Source organism: Eschrichtius robustus, chromosome 14, assembly GCF_028021215.1.
Source record: "Eschrichtius robustus isolate mEscRob2 chromosome 14, mEscRob2.pri, whole genome shotgun sequence".
NCBI classification, from domain to species: Eukaryota; Metazoa; Chordata; class Mammalia; order Artiodactyla; family Eschrichtiidae; genus Eschrichtius; species Eschrichtius robustus.
In genome coordinates, this window is record NC_090837.1 from 22,349,904 (window position 1) to 22,373,214 (window position 23,311).

The 23,311-nt window shown below is 55.4% G+C and overlaps 1 protein-coding gene and 1 non-coding gene across 3 annotated transcripts in view; both read left to right on the forward strand.

The window, feature by feature from the left end:
• Positions 1 to 15,421, forward strand: part of AP1B1 (adaptor related protein complex 1 subunit beta 1) — a 52,100-nt gene extending 36,679 nt beyond the window's left edge. Inside the window, exons 12-21 of one of the 2 annotated variants that reach the window (XM_068562528.1) lie at positions 2,527 to 2,625; positions 3,100 to 3,359; positions 3,975 to 4,176; positions 5,597 to 5,740; positions 10,074 to 10,219; positions 11,535 to 11,664; positions 11,967 to 12,051; positions 12,684 to 12,770; positions 12,863 to 13,017; positions 14,499 to 14,758. In XM_068562528.1, the coding sequence (XP_068418629.1) occupies positions 2,527 to 2,625; positions 3,100 to 3,359; positions 3,975 to 4,176; positions 5,597 to 5,740; positions 10,074 to 10,219; positions 11,535 to 11,664; positions 11,967 to 12,051; positions 12,684 to 12,770; positions 12,863 to 13,017; positions 14,499 to 14,573 (1,383 nt within the window). In that variant the 3' untranslated portion in view covers positions 14,574 to 14,758. Of the gene's footprint in view, positions 1 to 2,526; positions 2,626 to 3,099; positions 3,360 to 3,974; positions 4,177 to 5,596; positions 5,741 to 10,073; positions 10,220 to 11,534; positions 11,665 to 11,966; positions 12,052 to 12,683; positions 12,771 to 12,862; positions 13,018 to 14,498 lie in introns of both variants that reach the window. The other variant, XM_068562527.1, reaches the window with a different exon arrangement.
• On the forward strand, positions 10,716 to 10,812 carry LOC137777075 (small nucleolar RNA SNORD125). Its single transcript, XR_011076405.1, has one exon. It is a non-coding gene; the product is annotated as a small nucleolar RNA SNORD125 (small nucleolar RNA).
• Positions 15,422 to 23,311: the final 7,890 nt, after the last annotated feature.

Below are 23,311 nucleotides of genomic sequence, written 5' to 3' on the forward strand. Positions count from 1 at the left end.
CTCTGTGGATTGAGAGGGCCAGAGAGAAGGACAGTTCTCTGAGGGAGAGCCAGCGTTTCAAAGCCAGAAGATCGAATGGATGCGGGGTGGGAAAAACAACAGGTGTCCGTCACAAAATAATAATAGTAATTCCCACCGACTCCCACTGCCACCTGCCATGTCCAGCTGGCAGCCTGCCCCAGGGCTGCCTCCACTTCCACTGCACCAGCCTCCCTCCTTTGTCTGAGAAGCAAAGCCCAGTCTGGGCTGGTTTCTGCTCCTGTAGTCAGGTCCTGCTGGGATGACTGCAGAGGATGCCCTGTGGGGGTGTTTCTGCCTGTGGCTCCTCCCCCATTGTAGGACCTGGAGCGTTAAACCCGCCAAGCCCATTTCCTCATCTCTAGCACAGGGTTCCTGCAAAGCTTATTGGATGTTGTGTGTAAACTGCCCACTCCAGCGCTCAGCAAACAGTAGTTGGGTGGTGATGGTGTTTTAATTAGGTGGCCTGCTTCCTTTGCCTCCTGGGTTCACAGCACAGTTCAGAGCTTTTATAAGAATACTTAATGCTTTGCAGTTTGGAAACTTATTTTATTTATTTATTTTTGGCTGCATTGGGTCTTCGTTGCTGTGCTGGCTTTCTCTAAGTTGCGGACCGTGGGCTCAGTAGTTGTGGTGCACGGACTTAGTTGCTCTGCGGCATGTGGGATCTTCCCGGACCAGGGCTCAAACCTGTGTCCCCTGCATTGGCAGGCGGATTCTTAACCACTGCGTCACAAGGGAAGTCCTAGGAACTTATTTTAGATTGTCTCTTTGAGCCCCCTCGTCCTGGCTCCTAAGCCTCTCCAGCCGTGGACAGGGAGTGCTGCGTCTGGCCTGTCTGAGGGGAGGGGCAGCAGCATCTTGGCAGGGGGACTGCCCTGACCTGCAGGCGAACGGGGGCCTCAGTGTGTGTGTGGGGAGACTAGGTAGGGAGCTGAGGCAGCCCTGTTCCCAGGCAGCATTGCAGACCCGACAGTGATGAATGAGCGCTGGCAGCCAGCTGCCTGGGGTTGGGGAGAACTTGGTAAAGAGTCCCTGTGTGGCAGTTGTGGTGACGTTGACGATGATGACAGCTGTTGTGCATTGAGCAGAGGACACAGTCAGTTCTTTCCGTTTGTTGTCTCATTGACTCTTCCCATCAACTCTGTGAAGTGTTGCCTCCATTTTATAGATGAGGAAACAGACTCAGAAGTTAAATAGCTCGTCCAGGGTCACCAGCTGGGAAGTGGTAGAATCAGAGTTCAAATGAGGTGTGGTCTAACTCTGGCTCCAAGTAAGCTTCCACTGATTGCGTCTTCAGAGCTCACAAGAACCCCCTGAGGTAGGCCACACCTCTCCCTCAACGACTGAGGGTAAGTGGCTTTCTCTAGGCTACCCAGCCAGGGACTCGAGCCAGGTCTGAAAGCCAGTCCCCGAGCCGCCTCCTGCCTTGGACACAGCTAGCCTGCTCCTCTGCCATTGGCCCGTGTGTCACCAGATTGCAGGGACTCTGGATGCTTAGTCCCAGAAACAGACTGCATCCCCTCAATCCTGCCTCCTGCTGTCAGCCCGCCCTGCATACCAGGGCAGCTAAGCCATTTGTTTTTGTAAGTTCCCTCCTGCCGGACAGGCCCAGGAGGTGCAACCAGCCCCGTTGCCACCCTTCTGCCGCAGGCCTGTCCCTAGCACAGTCCGGGGAGCCTCAGGCTGTCCTCTTGTCCCAGGACTGACAAAATGCGATGGGGCTAAGGAAGGGCTATGCACAGAGAATTGTTCTTCAGAGGTGTGTTTTTAGTCAGCAGGTTTTTCTTAAGTGCCTGTTACACACCAGGCACTAGAATGAACAATAGCCAGGGATGCAGCAGTGACAGACACGATCCCTGCCCTCAAGGAGATCTCTCCGCAGGGCGGCCCTGTGGCTGGAAAGCATTTCCAGTACTGTGGGGTGGCGCCAGTGAGGGGGACAAGAGGCTACAGAAGTGGGAGGGGGCACAGGAGGCATGTTCAGGTGAAGGCAGTGGCAGGTGAGAGGTGGGGCTGGTGGGGGCGGGGCAGGAATGGTTCCCGCCCTCTGGTGGAAGCACAGTTCCTCACAACAGGCTGACTGTGTGAGCCCTGCTGCCCCAGTCTGCTGGGCATCCCTGGCACCTGTTCCACTTGTTGGCAGATGGTCTTTAATAAGCATACCAGGCACATGTGTTGCCTCCGTAAGCTGCGAGCTCCTGAAGGCTGTGAGGCCTGGAGCCCTGATGGGTTTCTGGGACCCTAGCACTGGGCAGCAGCCTCCACCTGCCTGGGGTTGCCAGATAGCACCGTGGCCAGCTCCTTCCTGAGCAGTCGGGCCAAGGTCCAGGCTTCTCAGCACTACCTCACCCCTGCTGGACTTGGCCTGTTTGCATGGCTAACCCCAAACCCAGGAAAGCTGTTCTCAGTCTTTGAACATCGTTTTCCCGAGGTCCTCACCTGGTTTCCTACTGTCCCCACAAGAAGCTTACACTCCTTCCTCGCCTCCTCTGTGTCTTCCTGCAGGTCCAGCTGCAGCTGCTGACAGCCATCGTGAAACTCTTTCTGAAGAAGCCGACAGAGACCCAGGAGCTGGTGCAGCAGGTCCTCAGCTTGGCCACTCAGGTGGGTGCGCAGCCTCCCTGCTGTGCCCAGCACAGCCCTTGTTCCACGGAGGGAGCTTCAGTCCAAGGAGCCAGACCTGGGTGGTCCTGCCCCTAAAACTGGCACCACTGGGGTTTGGCCCCAGAGCATTCCAGGATCCCTGCTCAAGGAGCTCAGTCACAATCACATAGAGGTGGGGCGGGGGCAGGTGGTGACTTTGAGCCAGACCATAAATGAGAGAGGAGAGGGAAGTCCCTGAGAACCGGGAGGGCAGATGGTGGAGGAGGCAGGGAACAGAGGCAGGAGCGGGCTGGGGGGAAACTGGGGGGCTGGGCCACATCTGTTCAAGCGGTTTACGGGTGTGCTCCCGCCAGTTCTCAGGTTGCCATCATCAGTCGCCCTGTGATCCCACCCGTGTCGTGGGACTACGGATGGCGCTCCCCCTTCCCCTCACCTGGTTGCTCTGAGTTTCACTGGCTTCTCATCACCTCCCAGGACTCAGACAACCCGGACCTGCGAGACCGCGGCTACATCTACTGGCGCCTGCTCTCCACGGACCCCGTGGCTGCCAAGGAGGTGGTGCTGGCGGAGAAGCCGCTCATCTCGGAGGAGACAGACCTCATCGAGCCCACGCTGCTGGACGAGCTCATCTGCTACATCGGCACCCTGGCCTCCGTCTACCACAAGCCACCCAGCGCCTTTGTGGAGGGGGGCCGGGGCGTCGTGCACAAGAGCCTGCCGCCCCGCACGGCCTCGTGAGTACCGGGGACCACTTGCTGGCCTGAGCCTCCCCACCTGCTTCCTCGGTTCAGTAGCACAAGCGCTCGGGCCTGAGTCTGAGCAAAATTACGATTCTAGCAACTTTTTAGTGAATGCTTACTACATACCAGGTGTTGACTCGGTGACAACAGCTCTGAGAGATGTCCCCTCTTAAGAGATGGGGACAAGAGGCATAGAGAGCTTGAGTGCCTGCTGCAGCATCCCAGGCAGCAGAGCTGGGCTCAGACTCGATTCTGCCTGACTCCAGAGCCCTGTTCCTCTCGCCTTCCTGCTCTGTGGCTCCCAGGGTTGTTGGCCTGGTTGTCCAGTCCTCTGGGACCGGCACCTGCTCTTATCTTTAGAGTGGGCTGAGTGAGGGGAATACAGATGGCCCTCCCTTCCCTCAGCCCATGAAGCTGGATCTCTCGGAGAGCCAACAAGATGGATGAGGCGTCGGAAGCGGGAGAAAGGGGGGGATATAGACAGGCTTCTGGGACAGTGAGGAGACCCAGGTGCCTGTCCTGAGGGTGGATCCTGGAGACTGGGGGCTCTGGCCTCCCTGAGATAGCCTGACCCCCCACCCTGCTGAACCTCTTTCCCTGTCCTGGCAGGAGTGAGAGCACGGAGAGCCCGGAGACGGCCCCTGCCGGAGCGCCCCCTGGCGAGCAGCTGGATGTCATCCCCACCCAGGGCGACCTGCTGGGTGACCTCCTCAACCTGGACCTTGGCCCTCCGGTGAGTGGCCCACCCCTGGCCACCTCCTCGGTGCAGATGGGAGCTGTGGACCTTCTTGGCAGCGGCCTCGACAGCCTGGTATGTCCTGGGGCCCCCTCTGGATGAGGTTGATAGTAATCTTTGGAGGAGCGATCATTGAACGCCCTCTCTGCCAGATGCCAACCAAGGGCTTCAGGCACATTTGCCTGCAAAGGTGATCATGTACACCTTACACATCGGTGAGAAACTGAGGCTTAAAGAGGTCAGGTGACCTTCCTTCCAAGAGCACACAGCTGCTAAGCGGCAGACACAGGATTTAGCCCCTTGCCGGGCTGCTGAACCCCAAGAGACCTGGGGCAGTGTAGGGCCTGTCCTAGCCCCTTCCCGAGTCTGGCACCTTGGCCCTGTAAGGCTGGAGGAGCCATACCTGCATCCACTTACCCCGCACGCTGCACTGGTTGGGGGTAGCAGCCCAGCAGGCCTGAGAGAGGCCCATGAGAGGTCAGGGACAGTCCCTCCTCCCCTGTGAAAGGGGGTGGTAAGACTGGCCTGGGTGTTTCCCTGGGATTTCTTCAGGCAGCTGGTAGAGCTGGGTGGAGGGGGCAGTGGGGCCCTTGTCACTTGGCCATGCCTGGCTCAGGTCCCCAAGGCCACAGCATAGGAAAGGGTAGGAAGGACGAGTGTGGTCAAGTGAGGCCAGTGGGTCATGCCCTTCATAGAGACAATGTGGACCCCTCATAGGCCCGGCACAGCCTCACACCAGGCGCCTTTTGGGTGGAGCAGCAATGACTAATTTTCTCCCCCTTTCCCTCTCTTTCTTATCTCTTTGTGTCTTCTTTCCTGGCTTTTCTCTCTGCATGTGGCTGCCTGTTCTCTTCACTCTGCCTGCTTCTGGTTGGAGATGGGGGATGAGCCTGAAGGGGTATGGTTCAACCCTTGTGCCACCAACCCTGCTCGTAGATCGCCCACCCAGCATCCCAAGGGTCGGATGATGTCAAAGCAGTCCCTCCCTGCTAGCCCTGGCCTCTGTCCAGTGTCCTGGCAGCCTCCGCATTGACTGCCCAGCATCCAGCTGCCCTTGGGCCCCCATGTCCATTAATTCCTCAGCCCATCCTCACTACCCTATGATGAAGTTGCCTTGTTATCCTGAGGCTCGCCGGCCCTCTCAGTCCCCATGACTCCTCTCTGACATCCTGGGGTGCGTGCTCCTGTCTGCTGAGCACAGCCCCCTCACAGCATTGTGTCTCAAGTACCCCTTTATCCATGGGCTGTTAGTTTGTGAGTGTCCCCAGCCCTTTCCCTCAGGGCCTGCGGGGCACGGGAGGGCTCGGCCTCTCCTCTCCACCCACCTCACTCTGTCTTGTTTCTGCAACTTAGAGTTGATGTGATGGCAGCCCTGCAATACCCCCGCCTGGCCTGCCCCCCTGTTTTCTAAAGGGCCAGGTGGCCACACTCATCCTGAGGCCCTGATGTCCCTGCCTTTGATGCCCGCCTTTGACCCGTTTCCCTTCCTTTCTAGATCGGGACCCCCAACTTCGTGTCACCCCCAGCAACAGCAGTACCAGCCAACCTAGGAGCACCCATGGGCAGTGGCCTGAGTGACCTCTTTGACCTGGCCAGTGGCGTGGGCACCTTATCAGGATCATATGTGGCTCCCAAAGCAGTAAGTGCCATGGCTTCTCTCGTGGCAGGACGTGTGGGCTCCTTAGGTGGCCCACTGTGTGGGATTGGCTCAGGCCGGCCAGGATGGGCTCCCGGAGCAGCAGTTGGCCAGCACGATGCTGAGGGCAGCAGGGAGCACAGGGAAGGGATGCTAAGTCGGGCGTGGAGGCCTGGGGAAGGCTTCCCAGAGGGTGGTGTTGCTGGAGCTCAGGCCTTCGGATCAAGTCAGAAGTAGCAAGGCAAAAATGGGGAGAGGGCTCCAGGCCCAGAGTTGAGGGAGAGCCCACACCTTCCAGAAAACTGGCAAAAGTCCCATCTAGTTGGGTCAGTGGTTCTCAGTGCTGTCCGACCCAAAGCTCCTTATTGATAATAGGGGTTTTATAACTCCCCCTCCTTTCATAATAAATGAGATCTGTGGACTGTACATCCTACCTACACATATAATTTCAAAAATGGTAAGATGTTGTCATCGCATAAAAGAGGCTTAAAAGGAAGAGAGTGAAATGATGTGTTTCTGTGTTGTGGAGGCTTGGGCATGCCCGCCCCAGATCTGATGACATTGTTGGGTGCTGGCAGCAGTGCAGAGTCACAGTGACACCACAGCTATAGAGAGTGTTTGTAGCTCACGTGCCATGAGTGATGTGGCCAGAGGTGCCATTAGTTTCTGAAATGGTGACTGACTTCCAGTAAAGTTCCAAACAAAACAAGGAACAGGCTTCCCTTGATTTTCACCATCATTAGTTTCCTAGAAATTTCAGGGCATGTTGAAACCATGCAGAAAATACTCAAGGGCTGCAGGACAGTGGCTCATTGTGAAGACCGTTGTCCCCAAGGCAGCATCCCTGACCCCAGCCCACCAAACACAGTGTTTCCCCCCCGCCACCATTGCCTGCCTGGCGGTGCCCCACAGTGCCCACTGGGCCACCCAGGGCAGTACCCCCGCCCCCCACCCCCAGACTCTTGCCTGGAGCAGAGCTGAGGAGGGAGGAAGCTGGCGAGGTCGGCGGCACCAGCTTTGAGGCTTTGCTCTTGATCCTGGTGCAGCAGGAGGCATTGGAAGGTTTTAAGCAGAGATGAAGCAGATTTGCACTTGAGAGCGATCCTTTGGCCACCATGTGGAGGCCAGACTGGAAAGGCTAGAGCAGAAGCAAGGAGCCAGTGAGGAGACTGGCAGGAGTTGACTGATGGCTGCCGGACAGCAAGGCACTTGTAGGGGTGGAAAGGAGGCTGGACTGGAGGCAGACTGGAGGCAGGTGTGGCAGGACGTGGGGCTGGCGGGGAGGGGGATTCCAGCTGGAACAGTGGGCAAGGGGCAGGGTGAGGGAAGGAGAGCTGAGTTCGGGGTGTGAGAACACATGGGCCTGGCACTAAGGAGAGCACAGTGTGGGCCAGGCTTTCAGCCTCAAGGAAGCTGCCAGAGGGGACAGACGTGGCCTGATCCCTCACAACACTCAGGTCACACACCACGTCTGCTGCTTCGTTCCCAGCCAGAGCCCCTCTCTCTCTTCTGAGGTCCCCTCCCCAAAGCAGGACACAGCAGGGCTTCAGGGGCACAGGGACATCTCCCTCATGACTGGGGAGCTATGAGCCAGCACCTGCCCTGCCCTGCCCGCTACACCACAGTGGTGGTGGCCAGAGCCCCCAGCCAGGATTCCTGGCAGGATCTGGGCCTGAGGGGCCCCCAGCAGACGGCAAGTCTAGTGCTAGCAACCACACACTTCCGTGCCGGGTACTGCATGAACGTGGCATGGCCACCATCCCACTAAGTCCTCCCAGCAGCCTTATGATGCTGTTATTCCCATTTTTGCAGTTGAGAAATCTGAGTGCTTTTGCCTAAGGTCACATAGCTGGTAAGTGACAAGAGTCTGGAACTAAATGTAGGGCTGTGGCACCAAAGCCTCTGCCCCCAACCCTTATGCGATCTTTTTTTTTTTTCTTTAAAGATTTAATTTCATTTATTTTTGGCTGCATTGGGTCTTTGTTGCTGTGCACAGGCTTTCTCTAGTTGTGGTGAGCGGGGGCTACTCTTCGTTGTGGTGTGCGGGCTTCTTACTGCAGTGGCTTCTCTTGTTGCGGAGCACGGGCTCTAGGCACGCGGGCTTTAGTAGTTGTGGCTTGCGGGCTCTAGAGCCAGTAGTTGGGGCGCACGGGCTTAGTTGCTCCGCAGCATGTGGGATCTTCTCGGACCAGGGCTCGAATCCATGTCCCCTGCATTGGCAGGTAGATTCTTAACCACTGCGCCACCAGGGAGGTCCCCCTTATGTGATCTTAAAGTGTTTAAGAACCTCAACGTGCCTACCTTAATGTCATGGGTTGTCAGAATCAGCTGGCCCTCGGGGAGCTTGCCCTCTGTATGTGGGTTCATTTTAACAGATATTATCACTGCTTTGTCCTAGTGGAGAGCCAGATGAGTGTACCAACCGGAAGGAGAGGTGAGGGGATCTCAGGTTAGGAGTAATCAGGGCAGGCTGCCTGGAGGAGGAGTCCTTGCAACATGGGCAGGACTTTCTCCCTCCTGTTACCGTAGTCACAGGCAAGTTCTGGGATGTGGGTATGCTCTCCCTCCAGAAGCAGTGGCTGTGCGGGCTACATTTTCCTGACAGCGCTGTGACTACCTCGAATTGTTTGTCCTGCGTACATTCCCCGCCCCTCCTGGTCAAGGCGGATGAGGCTCTCTGTACAAGATCTTGGAGTTCCTCAAGCACTTGGGCCAGTGGGTGCTGACAGTTCTAGACTGCATGAACCTACAATGACCAAGAGAGATGAGGTCCCCACCCTCGGCAGTCAGGACGGTGACAGTGCCAGAAAGAGCCAGTTCTGCAAGAACCTGGGAAAGGAAGCCAGGTTCCTTGGAGGGGCGGGGAGCAGGGAAGTCACCGTGGGAGCCCTCTGAGTGCTGTGTGCCAAATCATAGCTCATGGCTGAAGCCATGAGATTCTGCCCTCACAGATTTGTCTGGGGGAAGCAAAGCATGATCAGAGTTAGCAATTAGGACGGGGTCAGGGTGGGGCGTGCTTTCCAAGCAGAGGGAACAGTGTGTGTGTGAGGACCAGAGCCCAGGGAGAGCAGGGCACCAGGCCTCGGAGGCCGTGGGCAGTGGAAGCATTGCAGGATTGAGGGGGTTCAAGGGTGCCATGATCAGATTTGCATTTTAAAAGATGGCTTTGGCTGCTGTGGAAATTGGGGATAGAAGAATTGGGCAGCTATGCGGTGGCTGCCATCTTACCTGGGGAACTCTGATGGTGGCTCAGACGCAAGCGGTGCCTGTGGAGAGGGGAGAGCAGAGGACGTGGTGGCAGATGGGAGGAGGTGGTGTTGACAGGACCTGAGCTTCATGACCATGGCGTGGGGGTCAGGGTGGGCTGAGGGCTGGTGCCCAGATGCTCTGGTTCCTGGCGTTGACGACTTGAGAGACAGTGGGGCGTTCACTGACATAGGGCACCTGGGGAAGCTGGCCTGGGGTGGGGCTGTGAGCTGTCCTGGTGAGAATGGCAACCTGAGAGGCATTTGCGCGTCCACAGGATGGCCCCCACTGGTGTCCCTCACGGGCAGAGCTTTTAATTCATGCTGTTCGCTTAGCAAACGTTCCCTGAATACCAATCTCACACCAAGCTCCGAGCCAAGGATACAAAGACAGAAAAGCAGAACCCTCCCCCAGAAGAGCTGTCTGGGGACTGAGAAGACAGTTTATTTGCTAAAACGTCACTGCAGCGGGAGCCTGGAGAAGGAGCCTTGGGGCAGGCTTCCCGGAGGAGGTGGGCTTGAGCTGAGACTCGGATGACAAGGGCAGCCAAGCAAGCAGCAGAAGACCTGCCAGGCGAGGGGTCCTCTTAGTACTGTCCTTGGTCAGGCCAGTTTGTACAATTAAAGGCCAGCCCTGCCTTCTGCGAGGAAGGGCAGGCTGTGACAGCCAGGGAGGCCTAAGGCTCTGGCCGAGGCCCAGAGTGCCCTTGGCTCTCGACTCTCCTTGGCTCGTCAGGAGGCTGGCAGGGCCCGCTTGTCTCATCGCCTTCCTCAGCCCTGCTTCTGAGTCGTCCTTCTCTGACCTCGGGAGACTCGGCTCAGCCTTGGGCACACCAAATTCCTCCCTGCCCTGCCCTGCGCTGCTCCAGCACGTGGCCACACTACGGCGGGGGGTCCTGGGCAGGCTGTGCAGGAGTCTTCCTCCCATCCCACGGTTCACATGGTCGTCCCCTGATGGTAAAGGCAGGTGTGATCGATCTGAGAGGCCCCTTTAGGTGTGAGGGAAGGGGGATGGGGGAAGGACCCTCACGTGGGCTGTGGAGTTGGGGACATGGTGAACACCAGCCCCCTTCCCATCGTCTTCCCTGCAGGTCTGGCTCCCGGCTATGAAGGCCAAAGGATTGGAGATCTCAGGCACTTTCACCCGCCAGGTGGGCTCCATCTCCATGGACCTGCAGCTGACCAACAAGGCCTTGCAGGTCATGACCGACTTTGCCATCCAGTTCAACCGCAACAGGTGAGCTCCCCGAGGCCAGCCTGCTGAGAGCCCATGCTGGTGACTGCAGGCAGGCGCTGAGGGATGTGGTCCTGGAGCCTCTTTCTGGTGAAGGAGGATATTCCTCACAACCACATCTCAGACCAAAACTCTCTAAAGCAGTGATTTTTCCCCACAGTAACCTCTTTATGTGGACACCAAAGTATGAGGTGGAGGGGCAGCGCACCTCCCTTTATTTTTGCCTTCCCCCACTGCCCGGGGGGCATTTTACTGACATAATCTCCAGATCTGAGCAGCTTCCGTCTCAGGACCTGTCTCTAAGAAGGAGGATGGGGAGTGGGCCTGCCCGCCAACCTCCCCCACGTGGCAGGATTAAATCACCAGACAGGACCTCTGTGAACGGTGGCTGCTCCAGGCTCCTCACCCCCACCAGGTCCCCTGTCAGTAGGGAAGGTCTCCTGTCTGGCACCATCAGGGTCTTCATGGACCAGGCCAGCTAGGCCAGGGCTCTCTGGGGGACCCCAGCAGCCTCTCCTGATGATCCTTCTTCCTGAGTGGCTCTAGTGATGAGCAAACTGAGCCTCTAAGAAGTTGACTGAAGGGGCTGTTTCCTCAGGGAGAGCCTGTGGGCCAGTGGTTTCCCACCCTCCGTCAGACCAGGGAGGGTGGGCAGCTCTGCTGCTTACCCTCAGGGGACCCTAGAGGCCACAGAAACACTCCAGTGTCTCTTACGCTCTTGGGCATACTCCTGATTTGCTCACATGCTGCTATACCAAGAAGCAGGGCTTTTCTGAATCTCTGTGGCCATCTTATGATCTAGCCAGTTCTGGCCCAGACAGTAAAACCCAGTGTCTTGCTTGGGATGGTCACATCCCTCCTGGGAGATGGAGGTTGGTCACTGAGAGTTGGGCAGTCACAGAGTTTTCAAATTAAAAGAAGCTTAAAGGCCCCCTGGTTTGTTTTGTTATTTTGTTTTTTTGTTTTTTCCCCTGGTTTTAACTGGAGCTCCTTGAGGGCAGGGCAGGGCAGGGGCTCGCTTACCTGGGCCTGCCCAGCACCTCACCCAGAGGAGAAAGAGGAACAGAGATGGGCTTCAGGCCTTCAGCTGTCCCAGATTTCTCTTCCTGTTCCTGTGGCCACTGAGGGGTGGGGAGTGGGGTTCAGGAACTTGTCCTTCAGGCCTGGGTCTGGGTCTGGGCCTGGGCCTGGGATGAGGCCAGCTCACTGGAGAGGCTTCTCGCCAGCTGCTGCCCAGGCTCCGGAGCCCCAGGAGCCCGCCTGTCCTGTGTCAGCACCTGTTCCCCTGCCACCTCCACGGGGGCTTCTCTCTCCCCAGCTTTGGCCTGGCCCCCGCCGCCCCCCTCCAGGTCCATGCGCCGCTCAGCCCCAACCAGACTGTGGAGATCTCCCTGCCCCTCAACACGGTGGGCTCAGTCATGAAGATGGAACCTCTGAACAACCTCCAGGTGTGTTCCGGGCAGGGCTTGGCACGCCAGTCCTTACCCACCTGCCCTGGGGAGGAGCCTGGGGGAACCGTCTTGGGCCTGGCTGGTGCTGGCAAAGGGCTGTCTGTGGAATCTTGCTCTTGGACACAGACTGGGGGCGGGGATGGGGAGTGGGGGAGGCCGGTGGGAAGGGGGTGTTGGGCATGGCTACTGGGGAAGTCATGAGAGGGAACCTGCTCAGGTGGGCTCACAGCGAGCAGGCACTTCCTGGGGCCTCAGGGTATCGAGCATCAGGGACTAATCAGGGACCCCCTTGTTCCTAGGTGGCCGTAAAGAACAACATCGACGTCTTCTACTTCAGCACCTTGTACCCGCTGCACATCCTGTTTGTGGAGGATGGGAAGATGGGTGAGTCATGAGGGTACCCCTGGGGTCCCTAGAACAGATGGATTGGCTTTGCCCCACGATAGAGTCCATGAGTCGCCGGCTCCCCTGCAGAGTCTAGAGTGAGGGTCACACCTTCACCGGGGCCCCCAGGGTCTTATCTGGCCAGCTCTGCCCCTCAGCCTTGCCTGCAGCCTCTAGACAGTCGTCCCATGGGCCCCTTGAGGCAGGGAGCCTCGGCCATGTGTCACACCTGATGCCCATCCCCTGTGCCCCAGCTGGAACCCCTGGGAAGACTCATCCCAGCACCCAGAGGGCATGGAGCACTTTGCCCACATCATCTCTGCCACATCAGAAGCCCTGTAACACCGCTGTGACTAATGAGCAGGGTGCTTGGCTCCAGAGCAGCAGGAGGGCGGATGTGGGTGGTAGTGGGGAGAACTCTGAGGCCCAGAGGCAGGAACCCTGGGTCTTTTGGGAACAGCACAAGTGGCCACCCTCACAGAGCTCAGGGTTTGCTCAGGGAAGCAGGAGGGACTGTGGCAGAGCCAGTCCTGTCCTCAGCCTCAAGGTGGCACTGCCCCCCGACCCACTTCCTGCTGAGGGTGACTGAGTGGGATCAAAGGTGTATCAGGATCCCACCTGTACTCCTCCAGACCGGCAGATGTTCCTGGCCACGTGGAAAGACATTCCCAATGAGAACGAAGCCCAGTTCCAGATCAGAGACTGCCCCCTGAATGCGGGTAGGACTCCTGAGCCCCACCCCCACTCCATGCTGCCCCTCGCCTGTGCCCCAGGCCTCCCCGTCTCTGACTGGGGGCCTTCTGACCCCCAGAGGCCGTGAGCAGTAGGCTGCAGAGCAGCAACATCTTCACCGTTGCCAAGAGGAACGTGGAGGGCCAGGACATGCTTTACCAGTCCCTCAAGCTGACCAATGGCATCTGGGTGCTGGCGGAGCTGCGCATCCAGCCCAGCAACCCCAGCTTCATGGTGAGGGCCCCCCCTCCTGCCTGCCTGCCACGGGGCCTCTGCCTTCCTGTCTGGGCAGCCTCTCCCGTTCCCCTTCTTCTCGGGCTAAGGGTCGTCCCTGATTGGGGGACACTGTAGCCCAGCTGAGCTGGGATCCCTTTGAGCCTGGCATTGGAGGAGCATCAGAATTCTGACCTTAGAAAGCTTCCAACTCAGTCCCATCTAGTTTCTCAGGTAAGACCCCAAATTGGGTCTCAGAACAGTGAGTTGGACTAGAAGATTCTGTAAAATTGCGCCCTGTGAGGCGGCCCAGTTGGCCCAAGGCCCGTCTGACTGGAAAGTGGCTCTGCTGGGCCCTGGCCCTGGCCCTCCGGCTCTTCCCCACCTGAGTGTCCTCCTGGGAGGACGTGGATTCCAAGCAACTCATCCTTCCTGACCTTTGAGTGAGACCTCAGTCAGGACGTGGCTTCCCAGAGGCCAAGCCGCTGTTCCAGGCCCCAGAGAGCCCAGGCTTTGCTTCTCCCTGCACCCAAGTCTCGGGCAGGCATGACCCTCCAGATGCTGCTCCCTGGGCCCCGCTGGTGGTGTGGGCGCAGAGGTCGGGTGGGGCCTCAGCGGTGGCTTCAGTGGTGGTAATTTCCGTCTCCGTGTTCGGTTGCTGCATGTCCACCTTCCCTGCTGGTGCCCGTGGTGCAGGACTTGGAGGTTAGCGGATTGCTTTTCTCTTCCTCTTCCCCTCCATCCTCCCAGCCATACCTCGCACACCCCATCTCTTGGCCCGGCTCTCCTGAGTTGGCCTCACCCCGCTGCCCCCCAGAGCCGGGCAGACACGCATGCAGGCTGCAGGCAGGAGGATAGGCTGCCCTGTGCTCCTCAGCCTGGTGCCTTCACTTCCCACAGTCAGTGTGCACAGAGCCCTTCGGAGGAGACTGGGGCCCTGACTGCTAGAGCACCACGTGCCCCTCCCCCTTCCCAACGGCCCCCTTCAGAGCGGTGATGTTGGCAGGAGGGGTGGCTGCGCTTGTCTCCGCTGCTGGGGCTCTCCAGGCTCTTCCCGCAGTTAGAGCCGAGCCAAGTCTGGCGTGCCTGCTTCCTGTGCAGGAAACCAGAAAGACCACCCAGCGTCCCCATGGCCTCCCTCCCGGCCCCAAACCTCCTCCGCCCTCCATGGGCTGTGGGGGGCCTGGCAGCTCTGCAGGGTGCGGCCAGCACTGCCTGGCAGCCTCGGGCTCGTGATTCACGCAGCAGAGGGCCACGGTGGCGGGCGGACAGCAGGCGTGTGGGCTGCGAGTAAATTTGGTCCCCACCCGGCTGGCTGCGACGGCCGCCCCCTCGCCTACACCACACAGCTGCCCCAGCCGCTGCTGCCACCAGGCCACGTGTGCGCACCACCCTCTCCCATCTGGTTCCCTCCTCTGCCTTCCCCGCCTGTTCCTTCCCGGCCCTGGACAGGAGCTCCGGGAATGAGCGCTCCCTGTCCCCTGACCCCTCTCTCCCTGCAGCTGTCCCTGAAGTGCCGAGCACCGGAGGTGTCCCAGCACGTGTACCAGGCCTACGAGACCATCCTCAAGAACTGAGGCCCCATCCAGCATCCGCTCCAGCCTTCCACCAGCCGCGTCGAGGAGCCCCCTGGGAGGTGGCAGCACCTCCTTCTCCCGGGAGGGGCCGGGCGAGGCTCCTGGCACCCACAGGCTTCCCTGGTCCTGACAGTAGGGCCTGCCCGGGTCCTCGGGATACTCCCGTGCTTGAGAACCCCCTCTTTCCATTGCTGCTGATGTTTAGCGTCAGGTGAGGAGGGGACCACAGGAGCCAGAGCGGCACAAGAGCTGGATGGCGAGATCCAGGGTTCTTCTCTTGCTTTTCCCAGCACCTGAGGGCGAGCACACAGTTCCCTCCCCAGGCTCCCAGCCCAGGAAGCCCCCTGCCCCAGTCTCTCTTGGGGTGGTGTTAGTCTCTCTTGGTGGTGCCCTCCCCACTGCCCCTCTCTTGGGACGGGCCCTGGCAGGCGTCCTGGCGTGTGTGGAGGGTCCACTGGGTACCAGGAGAGCTGCTCTGTCAGGGCCTGGGGCTCCCAGGACCTACAACCCCACCCTCTCGAGCACTGAGCCGCTCGGGGAAGACCAGGCAGAAGCTCCCAGAACCCCTCCTGGGCTCCTGCTCCCCTGGCAGACACGCACGCCCGCTCCCCCTCTTGCCCGCGAGGACGGGCTCTGCCTCTGATATATTCCTCGGTGTGCCCGGGGTTCCTGGAGCGGAGACACGGCTGAGAGGTGGGGCATGTGGGCAAGCGGGGTGCATCCTGTCTGGGGTTTCTCCTTGGCATCTGCTGCCCCCCTCCTGGCCTCCCAAGTTTCAGTTGTGTCTGACAGAGCATTAGGTTTTCCTGTTAACTGCTGTTTAATAATAAAGATTCTGCTTTTGGCAATCACGGACACTTTTTTCCTCTTCCACCAAATGTCAGAATTAAAAACTGCTTCCAAGTGGTTGAGGACGGTTTTCTTGAGCCCTGCAGTAACGATGCCTAATATATATAAATAGAGACTATATATTGTATGTTTACTCTTATTTTCAAAAAGAGAAAGTGAATAAAAATGATGACATCAAGTGTGTCCCTGGCCAGTGTGTCAGGTCCTGAGGCTCTTCTGGGCAGGGTCCTGGATCTCCTGGGGTCCAGGGTCAAGGGCTCAAGGGCTTGAGCTGTCAGCCCCTCCCTAGCCCTGCTGACAGTACCTTTCCCTCTCTTGTCCTTGGAAACTGCCTGCTGAGGCCTGCTGGTCTCCCAGCACCTCTCCCACCCTTGACCCCAGCTCTACCCCAGCCCATGCCATCTTGACTTTAGATGCTGGGAGGGCCGAGCCCATCTTGGTTTTCCTCAGCTCCTGGGTGCGGCAGGGAGGCCCAGCACCAGGCCTGTCTGGGCGGGCTGTTCCCCGCCCTGCATCTGCAGCGGCCTCCCCAGCCACCACCAGGGACACCCCATGTGGCCCCAGTTCTGGCACTGGCCTGGCTCCCGGGGTGGGGAGGGAGGTGGGGGGACCCTGGGCAGGGCTCTGTGGGCAGAGCTGCCAGTGGGTTCTCAGTGCCTCGTGGCTGGTGGGCCCTCAGCCCCTTCTTGTCATGGCCACTCCCTGCACCCTGCCCATGCCGGACACACTGCTGTCCCAGCTGCCAGGGCTGGAGGAAGGGCATTGGCAGGGGCGCCTGGCCTTCCACTGCCCCACCTCTGACCCCTGGGGTGTCACCATACTGCCCTGGGACCCCAGAGTCTAGAACCAACCAAGGCCCCTGACTGCACAACCCCAGTTCTCGCCTCACCTGAAAGTGTCCGGCTCAGAAGGCCCCACACAAACGCAGCTGGAGTCCCCTCCGTCTGTGGACTCACCGCAGCCTGCCCTGTCACCTGCCGTCCTGACCTGCTGAGGCCCAGCGCCCACCCAGCCTTGTGAGTGCACTGCTGTCCCCAGTGGGGCGATGATGAGGCCCAGGACCAAGCCCCTGAGGTGAGGGGGAAGTGCCAATGAGGAAGGCTGTCCTGGCCGGACAGAGGCCCTTGGACCGTCATCGGACACCTTGGGTTCGTGTGCTCAGGCCTCAGGCGGTTGTGGGAGGAAACTTACCATGATTTTGTACCTCTCCAGCTTTCCTGTCCCTCCCTCACCCCAGTGACACCCATCACGTGCCTCCTACCCCTCATGTGCTCTTCCCGGTGTGCTCAGGCGTCCTTATTCTCAGCTCCCGATGCTTCTCAGGGGCCTTGGCATCTTGCGGAAGATTCTCCAGGGTCCTGAGCCTTCCCAGCCAGTCGGGGAATTCAACACAGCAACCAGTTATTTGAGAGGGTCCAACAAACACCCAGGGGCCTGATGGGTTCCCTGTGTGCCAGACACCCTGCCAAGTCCTGCGGCGTGACCTCATTGAGCATTTTTTTTATCTTCAACTAGTGGTTTGTTTTATGGAGAGAGTGATTCTGGACCATGGTGAGATCAGTCACACAAAGGATAAAGTTCTCCCTTCCACACTTCCTCAGTTCTTTTTTTCCTCCCTAGAGGCAAAGTTTGTTGCTACATTTTGGTTTTCCAGGAATAATTCTGTGCCTGTATAAAGCAAATCCAGGGAGTTGTTTACTAAATAAATAGCACACCCTAGACGCTACCAGCACTTTGCTTTATTTACCTATCGGTACAAATAGAGCCACCTTGGAATTTCTTGTGCAGATGGGCTGGTGTCTGCAGATGGACATTCTGGCTGTTTCCATCTGCGACTCCAAGCAAAGGTGCAGTGAATATCTTTCTAGACATCCTTGCTCATAGACACAAATGCAGCTATAGGATCTAGCCCCAGAATTGCTGGACCAGAGGGTATAAGCATTTCACATTTTAAATTTTAGTTCTTGTTTTGAAAAGGTAATGCATTCACATGGTTCAAAATCCAAAAGGCAAAAAGAATATAGAAGTGAAATATTCCTCCTTCTCATTCTTCTCCCTAAAGGGACCAATGTTACCTTCCAAAGAGACTCAATGTGTCTAATACGATTTTTTCCCTTTTTATACACAAAGAGTAGCATGGAATACACCCCGATCTGCATCGTACTTGTATCTTGGAGACTTTTCCATTATTAGCCCATTATAGAGAGCGGCCTCATGCCTTTATATGACAGCCATGTGGTTTTCCATTGAATGGAGGCACCATGATGAACCAGTCCTCGCCGTGATGTCCTCTTAATTGTGTCTTTGGTGGTGTTGGTGCAACTGATACTGCAAAGAACATACATTTTCATGTCGGTGAATTCCTCAGACTGAAATTGCTGGGTCGAAGGTAGGTGTGTGCATCATTTTGATAGCTACTGCTAAAACTTCTCTAGTTTACAGCCCCACCAACCAGGAATGTGACGCCTGTTTCCCCACACCCTCACACACTCAGCGTATCGCGGTGTGTTTAAGTGACGGGCAAAAAACTGTACCTTACTGTGTTTTAAACATGCCTCCGTTCGTGTGTTTTCGAGCCATTTGTGTGTCCTTTTCTGTGAGCCGTTTTCATATTTGTTGCCCTTTTTTGATATGGTTATTGGTCCTTTTCTTTCCGATTTGTCATTATTTCTCCCCATTTTGTTACTGTTTTTACTTTTCCATGCTGAAATTGTGTTGGGCATTGTCTTCCTTTAATCTCTTCTTCCTTTTTTTTTTTTTTTTTTATAAATTTATTTATTTTTGGCTGTGTTGGGTCTTCGTTGCGGTGCGCGGGCTTCTCGTGGCAGTGGCTTCTCTTGTTGCGGAGCACGGGCTCTAGGCACGTGGGCTTCAGTAGTTGTGGCACGCGGGCTCAGTAATTGTGGCTCGCGGGCTCTAGAGCTCAGGCTCAGTGGTTGTGGCGCACGGACTTAGTTGCTCTGCAGCATGTGGCATCTTCCTGGACCAGGGTTTGAACCCGTGTCCCCTGCTTTGGCAGGTGGATTCTTAACCACTGCACCACCAGGGAAGTCCTAATCTCTTCTTTCTTTCCAGTGCTTGTCTCATCTCAGTTTTTGCATTTTGAGCCTGTTCCATGTGGGCTTTATGTTAGGAACGAGGTAGGGATTCAACTTTCTTTTCCCAGATGGTTACCTAGTTGTTTCCACACCATTTACTGGATAATTCATCTTTTCCCCACAGATCTGAAATATCATTTGTATCATATACTAAATTTCCACATATATATCAGTGCTTTTCTGGACTCTGTTCAGTACCAGAGAATTTGTCTTTACATTGGTCATTGCGTTTGTTTTTGTTTGTTTTTGTTTTTGTTTGGCTGTATCGTGTGGCTTGCGGGATCTTCCCCAGCCAGATATTGAACCCAGGCCATGGCAGTGAAAGTCCAGAATCCTAACCACTAGGCCACCAGAGAACTCCTCACCACTGAGTTTTTTAAAAAGTACCTTTATATTTTCATAATTTATAGTACCCTCTTATTCACCCTTTTGGTCCCATTTGAACTTTAGAACTAAGTTTCTTTTTTTTTTTTAATGATGGTATTATTTTTATTTGGATCACATCAAATGTTTATATTAACTTATGGAGAATTGACATCCTCAAAATGATGTGAGGATAATAATATTAATAATATTAATCTGGACTTCCCTGGTGGCGCAGTGGTTAAGAATCTGCCTGCCAACACAAGGGACACGGGTTCAAGCCCTGGTCTGGGAAGATCCCACATGCCACGGAACAACAAACAAATAAATAAAATAAATTTTTAAAAACCCCAAAACAAATAATAATAATATTAATCTGTACATCCAAATATAGGAGTAGATGCCTTTCCATTGTTTCATGCTTTCTTTTACGTCTCTATAACTTTTTTTTTTTAATAAATTTATTTATTTTATTTATTTTTGGCTGCGTTGGGTCTTTGTTGCTGCGCGTGGGCTTTCTCTAGTTGCGGCGAGCGGGGGCTGCTCTTCATTTTGTGCACGGGCTTCTCATTGCGGTGGCTTCTCTTGTTGTGGAGCACAGGCTCTAGAGCACAGGCTCAGTAGTTGTGGTGCACGGGCTTAGTTGCTCCGCAGCATGTAGGATCTTCCCGGGCGAGGGATTGAACCCGTGTCCCCTGCATTGGCAGGTGGATTCTTAACCACTGCTCCACCAGGGAAGTCCCCTATAACCTTTTAAGTTTTCTTCATTTAAAAGTTCTTGCATGGGGAACTCCCTGGCAGTCCAGTGGTTAGGACTCGGTGCTTTCACTGCCAGGGCCTGGGTTTGATCCCTGCAAGCTGTGGTGTGCCAGAAAAAAAAAAATTCTTGCATGCACATTTATTCTTCATAGATACATGAGTTTTTTCTATTTTTTTGTTCCTTTTGTAAATGGGATCTTTTCCGTTCTTTTCTATATATATAATATGTTTATGATGTAAATATGTTTATTAATATATAATACACAAGAATAAGAATAATATATATTTATAATATAAAATAAATAACAAATTATATAACATATAATTTTAAAACTAAACTCCAGACTTTATTCAGTTTTCACTAGTTTTCCCACTCATGTCCTCGTTCTGTTCCCAGATCCCACGTTCCATGTGGTTGTCATGTTTCCTGAGTCTCCTTAGGTCTGTGACAGTTTCTGAGACTTTGTTTGTCATGACCTTAACCATTCCGAGGAGTGCTGGTCAGGTATTTTGTAGACTGTCCCTCAACTTGGGTCTGTCTGATGTTTTTCTCACGGTTAGACTGGGGTTACAGGTTTTTAGGAAGGAGATCAGGGAGGCGCCCTTCTCGTCCCATCGTATCAGGGGTCCACGCTATCAACGTGAGTTATCGCCGTCACATCAGCCTGGATCACATGGCCGAGGTAGTGTTTCCAGTGGTCTCCACTGCAAAGTTACTTTCTCCCCTTTCCACACTCTGTTCTTCAGAAGCAAGTCACGAAGTGCAGCCTACACTCGGGAAAGAGCGTGGGGGCAGGGAGCAGCTACATAAAATGTTTGGAATTCTTCTGTAAGGAAAATTTGTTTCTTCTCCTGCATTTATGTATTAATTCAATCATTTTATATCAGTTTGGACTCATGGATATTTATTTTATAATTTGGGTTTAATCCAAAAGTGCATTATTTATTTTGTTACTTAAATTTTTTAAGCTTTGGCTATTGGGAGCTCTTTCAAGTAGGCTCTGTGTCCCTTTGACATGCCCCCATCCTTTGGTTTCTTTTGATCACTTCCTTACTTTCCAATACTATAAGATGCTCCAGGCTCATCTTTTATTTGTCCTGCTCCAACCCTAGCATCAGCCATTTTCCAGGGAGCCTGGAGAACAGAATTAAAAACCAAGATCTGGGTGCTGGGTGTGTTTGTTGCTCTTGGGGTGGCACTTCTAGGCCCTTTTGGCAGACAGAACTAGGAAATACCTGTCTACATACTTACCTGTGTGTACACACATATGCCTCCGTTATAGTTTGTAAACTAGCATATAAAATGAAATTATTTTATATGTACAAACTTAGTCCCCCCACCAGCCTTACTAAATTGTCTTGTTTTCCTCTTTGTATCATCTCATTTCATCCCACAACAACTATATGAAGTCAAGACCATTATTATCCCCTTTGAAGGAAACTGAGGTTCAGAGAGTTTAAATAACTTGTACAGATGACACCCCTCCAGGGAGGCGGTTTCAAACCCTAGAGGTCTCACTCCAGAGGCCTGGAAGCCCTGCCCTATGCTGCCTCCTTGTGTCCTGATGGTTATAAAACCCCATGGCATTCAAAGGGCTGACGGGCTACAATCAATGGGCAGTCTTACGATGGCCACCAAGGACCCACCATGCATGAGGCATCCAAGTGGTAAGGGTTTCCCCCATCAGGACTCTGGGGGAGTGAGTTAAGCTGGGACAAGTGATTAACAGGCAGGAAAGACTATGATTAATGGTCAGTGGACTGACGCAGATGGCTGGGCAAGAGGAGTCCAGAGCAAATACCCCTGGGAGCTGGACGTGGTCCACGGTGCTCAACCCCAGAGAAGGGCTGGAATCAGGCTGGATGGGAAGAAACCTTTTGGGCAAATGTCAGGCAGCGGCCGACAGGCAGCCCGAGTTCTCTGGCTAGCTAGTCTTTGGGAAGCCTGGCCCTGGGCGGCCCACTCCTGTCTCAGCTCAGCTCCCACAGTGACAGGGGCTTCCTCAGAGTCCCTCCCTACAGGGCCACAGGCTCCAGCTGACCTCCTCCTGAAGCCCTTCTGGTCTCTGAGCCCCAGTGAAGTTGGGCTTCTCAGAAAGTCAGCTTCAGTGGCCTAAGGTCCTGGGTTCTGGTCCCTGTGCTGCCACTTTCCTGCTCATCCCTTTGAGCCTCAATGAGCACAGCTACAGGCTACAGTCAAGGCTTGGCACATCACAGGTCCTTTTTTTTATTTTTTTTTTTGGCCACACCTTGTGGCTTGTGGGATCTTAGTTCCCCGACCAGGGATCGAACCCATGCTCCCTGCAGTGGAAGCTTGGAGTCCTAACCGCTGCACCTCCAGGGAATTCCCCACAGGTCCTTGATAAATGGGAACAGCTGCTAGTGATACTGATGGGAGAGTTCCCTTGGGAATGTGTCACCCCTGTGGAGTGTGCACGACTTTGTGGGAGCTTTTGGACATACTCTGTCCAGAGTGTCTTCCATCACTCCAAAAACCACACGCTGGGGCCCAGAGATGCCTCACACACAGCCCTGTTTGTGGTTCCCAAAGAAGCCCTACCCAAGAATAGGGCGCTCTGTCAGAAAGTGAAGCAAGGAAGGTTTCCAGGGTAAGGACACCCAGAGCTGGCTCCCAAGTGTGGGCGGGAGGGTGCTCCAGGCAGGGGTTGGTCCCGAGTGCCCCAAGGAAGACCATAATGATGTCAGCCCCACACCCTGCTGAGTGCCAACTGGGAAGGGGGTGCCTAGTTTATTTACTCCCTGCCTTGTTCCCCAAAGGAACTGAGGCAGCTTACAAAACCCAGATGCCTGAAAAGTTAAAAAGTCAGAGGGGAAATCGGGTGAGGGGAAAAATCACAGCAGGAAAGTAAGATAAAGCCAAGGGTCCCCACTCACTGGGCCTGAAGACCTGGAACACCTGCCAGATGTAGCCACAACTCTGGCTCTGCTCTCCCTAGTGGCTGAGAAGAAGAGTGAAAGCAGACCCATATCCCTGATCCAGGTACCATCGCCTGCTCCCAGGAGGATGAACCCCATTCCCCACTTCAAGACTCAGCTCCTTCTCCCTCTCCCACTTCTCCCAGGCTGGGGTGGGCATGTTGTCTGTGCTCTTACAATTCCCGCATCCCATCCCTAGAACGTTCTCTCTTAAGGCAGGACTTTAAAAAAAATCTATCTCAGCATCCTGGCAAGCAGTAAGATTGGGGATGTTTGTTGAAGACAGATAAGAAAAACCCTTGTTCAGTGCAGAAACAGACATGCCTGTGCATTTCACCCAGTACCTGGGCATCAGAGATGTGGGAGCCCCCCACTGTAGGGGGTAGGCAAGCAGAGGCAGAGAATGGGGCCGGTAAACCCAGACTTCCCAAGCCCTGATGGGGAAGGAGCTTCCCGCCAGCTCCAGGGAGGGATTTGGGCTCTGGGAATCTGGCGTGGAGGCTGCAGGGTTTGAGGGAAGCTACAGTGGAGACTTAGAAAACTTGGCCTTAGCCATGATGAAGGTGGTGTCGACCAATTTCTGGATCTTTCAGCATTGTTGGGACAGGGATTTGGGGCTGAGCTGCTGGGACCTGGTGCATACCGGGTTCAGCACCCTCTGTCCCACGCCCCCCTCCATGATGCCATTTGACATGTTATTTAGTGCTGGCCATTTACCCCTGTGGTCAGGAG